General features: G+C 50.9%; 1 protein-coding gene across 1 annotated transcript; it reads left to right on the top strand.

Moving 5' to 3' along the window:
* Nucleotides 1-3,032: 3,032 nt before the first annotated feature.
* Nucleotides 3,033-4,140, top strand: LOC119696820 (endogenous retrovirus group K member 19 Pro protein-like). Its single transcript, XM_038126660.1, has 2 exons — nt 3,033-3,299; nt 3,922-4,140. Exons 1-2 carry the CDS (start codon nt 3,033-3,035, stop codon nt 4,138-4,140), a joined length of 486 nt encoding a protein of 161 aa, XP_037982588.1.
* Nucleotides 4,141-4,422: the final 282 nt, after the last annotated feature.

The raw sequence follows: 4,422 nt of genomic DNA, 5'->3' as shown, positions 1-4,422 counted from the left end.
GAGCTATGCTATCCGGCTTTGATGCAGCTCCTGGGTACACCCCGTATCCCAGCCAGCGGCATTAACTGGCGCCCGAACAGGGACCTGAAACCCTGGAGAGCAGCATTTCTTCCTGAAATAGTAACTGCCTTCGGATCGTCAAACCCCAGAAGAAGTAAGGCCTCCGTTTTAGAAGGTCTGCTTTGGAGGGACTCAGTCGAACCTCACCTTGACAGCTGGACGACTGTCCGAGGAGACTTGAGACGGAAAAGACCACCTACCAGCAGACTTTCGACCCCCATCTGGCTGAAAAAGTGTAAGTTTTAAAAAATCAGCCTTTCTTGCGCGCAAAAAATTCACTTGGGTCTCTTTTTAGTTTTTTTTTCTTTTTTTTCTCTTTTTTCTGCTGGTAGGCATGGGATTAATGGGATCTAAACTTAGTACAAGATCCCAGGTAAAAAGAGAGAAATTTATTTACTAATCCTAGAAATCCTATCTACTAACAACTTCTCTTTTCTAAAGGTAATCTTTCAAAATCTATTCTGAAAAAGTTTGTAAAATGGATAATCCTCCAGTTTCCTGATGTTACTACAAACACTCTAACGCTAGATTCTTTTTGGGATCAGGTTGGAATTAGACTCTATATTTTACAGTCCAAACAGGATCTATCTGTAGCTCGCTTTATACCTATATTTCATATTATAACAAAAGCCGTAGAGGGACTTAACAAAAGTTCGCCTCTTACTAACACCCCAGGGAAAAACAGAGATACTATCTTATCTCCCCCTGCAGACCCTCCAAATGCAAATTGTGCTGATAAGGTCGCTGTCACATCCTCACCTTCCCTGGGTCCTAGTGCGGCGCCTGATCCCAACCCACAACTAACTCCTGTGTCAGGAACTAATACAAACCTCGCGCCGTTCTCTACCCTCCCCGCCGCGCCTGCGGGGTCTGCGCGGCCCGCCCTCCCCCCGCCTTCCCCTCCGAACGCGGGAAGCACGAATCCCTTTCCGTGTAATGTGCAAGCCGCGCCGTCCTGTGTGCACCCCACCCCCTCCCCTACCTCTGCGACTGCTCCCTCCCCCTCCTGCCACGGGTGCTCTTATCTCCCCTGCCGCCGTCCCTGCCGTCCCTGCTGGCCCTCAAACACAGCCCCCGCCCCTGCTGCTGCCCGCCCCGCCCCTGCGTGTATCTCTGCCCCCAGCCCTGCCGCAGCAGGAGGTCTCCCTGCCTGCCTGGCTGCCGCAGCCCCTGCAAACCACGCTGTACCCACGGCAGCCCCCCCCAACCCCAACGCCCCCCCGCACACCCCTTGCCCCCATGCCCCGGCTTCCCAGCCGCCCACCCACCCTCAGTATCCCTCGCACGGAACCTCAGAAACCCCCCACAGTACCACCCCACCCTCCCACGTGCCTCAATCCTGTGTGTGCTGTGCTACCCGAGTTGTTGCCATCCCAGCGCCACTGCAAACCCCCTGTAGCCAAGCCTTGCCGTGTCCTTCCTCAAATCCACCCCAGTCCCAAAAAGCTCTGCCAAAGCCAGCTCCAACACAACACAAAAAGCATAAGGGTCGCTCTCGCTCTCACTCCTCCTCCTCCTCGGACAGCAGTGACAGTGACTCTGATTCTGATACACAGTATATTGATGCATGGGCCCAAATTAAGCTCGAAGCCGCAAAGGCAGGAGATTGGGAAATGGCACAGAGAATTTCTGCCTTACCCAGTAGATTATAAAAAAGGAAAAATAGGGGGGACCACTACCCAAAAAACGTGGGAACCTCTAACAAATAAGGAACTCATACAGCTAAGGAACACAGCTAAAGAACATGGCAGAAACTCTCATATTTTTAGAAATTTCCTAGAAGCCACGTTCTCAGCCCATATCTTGGTACCCCCACGATATTAAGAATATGGCCCACTGCCTCCTTTCCCCAGCAGAATATATGTTATGGGAAAGGCATTGGAAAAAACAATTGAAAACATTATCAGATTCATATGCTAAAAATGCTGATAGGCCAGATCTTACAGTTGAACAGCTGGCCGGTGAAGGGGATTTACAGAAACCTAATGATCAGGCTGATACCTTACCTAAGGAAGCATTGCAGGACCTGGCTATGGCAGCAAAAACCTCCTTACTTCTTACCCCAGATGATTCCATTCCTTCCCAACATTTTTCTAATATCAAACAAGGAGTAGAAGAAAGCTTTATCAAATTTGTGGATAGAGTTAAAGATGCTCTAGAAAAACAGATAGAGAGCACAGAGGCAAGAAAAGAACTGTTGTGTAAACTTGTCATGAGTAATGCTAATGAAAAATGTAAAACAATTCTGAGGGCTCTACCCCTGGACACAGAACCTACCATAGAGCAAATGCTGGAAAGCTGCACACATCATTTGTCCAGTGAAAATACAGTGGCAGAAGCAGTTTCTAAGGGTATTGCTGAAGGAGTTTCTGGTGCATATGCAGCTATAGCTTCTAAAGACCAGGCTCGCTGCCTGTACTGTGGTGATTTGACACATTTCATGAGGGACTGTCCAGACAGGCTGCCTGCCCGATACCCTGGCCACACCTACCGAAGGCCCCAGCACAGCCACGCTCCCAGCCGTATTCGGGAAACGGGTCTCGGAGCCCGGTGGAGCCCCGGGCTATGACAACAAATCAAAGGCCACCCAGACCCATCCACGCACCACCCCGGGAGATTCCAGAACACCTGAAGAGGGTCCAACACACAGAGCGACACCGATGGGAACAAGACGCCAGCTGGTAACTGCTCTGTCCATTGACTTTAAAAATAAAGATGTTTATCGTGTTCCCACAGGCAAACGTGGGCCAAAAGGCGGTCCTTCTAACATCTTAATTATAGGTGACACTGTCCATAGCCCAAAGGAGATCTTTGTTGTTCCAGAGGTGCAAACAGTGCACTCAGGACAAGAAATCTTTGTTCAGGTGTACTGCACGGACTTACCATATTTTCTTTCAAAGGGAACTCCAATTGCACAGGCTTTTCTACTCCCAAAGAATCACAGGGAGCAGCTTCCTCTCAACCCTACAGCAATGTGGGCACAAGTTGTGGGACCAAGTAAGCCTACCATCGAATGTGGTCTCACCTGCAGAGGAGAAAAGTTCCACCTGCCAGGGATGCTGGACACCGGTGCTGATGTGACCATCATCGCTCGCTCAGAGTGGCCAGCACACTGGGATCTACAGCCAGTGCCAGGCATGATTTCAGGGATCGGTGGAGCCACAGTGTCCATGCGGAGCAAGAACAACGTCCTCGTCAAAGGGCCTGAAGGCAAGCTGGCAACCATCCGCCCATTCGTGGTAAGGGCCCCCATCACCCTTTGGGGAAGGGACATTCTATCCCAATGGGGGGCTTCCCTACGTATTCCCAGACAGGATTTCTAACTGGGGCCACTGAGGAGCGCGCACTGCCAGATACTCCTCAGCTCACCTGGAAAAGCCATAACCCGATCTGGATCGAGCAGTGGCCCCTTTCCGAAGAAAAGCTGCGCACACTACAAGCTCTCGTGGAAGAACAGCTGGCCACAAAAGAAGAACCAAAGGCCACATCGTTGAGACCACCAGCCCTTGGAACTCTCCAGTCTTCGTACTGAAAAAGCCTGGAACGGACAGGTGGAGGCTCCTCCACGACCTTCGCAAAATCAACGAAGTTGTCGACGACATGGGCCCCTTACAGCCAGGCCTGCCCTCCCCATCGATGCTGCCTAGAGACTGGACACTTGCTATCATAGACATTAAAGACTGTTTTTTCAGCATACCTCTGCACTCTCTCGATGCCCCACGGTTTGCTTTCTCGGTGCCATCCCTTAACAGAGAGGCTCCACTTAAAAGATATCATTGGCGTTTTCTGCCTCAAGGATTAAAGTCCAGTCCTACTATATGCCAGTGGTATGTTGCTCACACCCTGTCTCCTGTTCGGAAGCTATTCCCAGAGGCAATCATCCACCACTATATGGATGACATCCTGGTCTGTGCATCAGAAAAAGCTTACCTGGACAAAGCAGTTAAAAAGACTATTGAAACCATAGAAAAAGCAGGATTTGAGATCCGTGAGGACAAAATACAGTACACCAACCCATGGACTTACCTTGGCTTCCAGATCCGGGAAAGGACCATCGTACCCCAGCAGCTCGCCATCTGAGACGACCCAAAGACCCTGAGGGACTTACACAGCCTGTGTGGATCCATCAACTGGGTGCGTCCCCTGCTAGGAATCACAACAGAGGACCTCGCTCCCTGTTCAGCCTTCTCCGTGGCCACGAGGATCTGGACTCTCCGTGCACTCTCACAACAGAGGCCCGAGATGCCATCACCAAGGTCCAAGAAGCCCTGTCTTCACGCAAAGCCATCGCTTTGAACCCAGCCTGCCCTTCCAGTTCGTCATTTTGGGAAAAGCACCTCGGTTTTATGGACTGATTTTCCA

The sequence above is a fragment of the Motacilla alba genome, unplaced genomic scaffold (assembly GCF_015832195.1).
Source record: "Motacilla alba alba isolate MOTALB_02 unplaced genomic scaffold, Motacilla_alba_V1.0_pri HiC_scaffold_421, whole genome shotgun sequence".
Lineage (NCBI taxonomy): Eukaryota > Metazoa > Chordata > Aves > Passeriformes > Motacillidae > Motacilla > Motacilla alba.
Note: the sequence above shows the minus strand (reverse complement) of the source record. Positions and strands in the feature narration are given on the sequence as shown.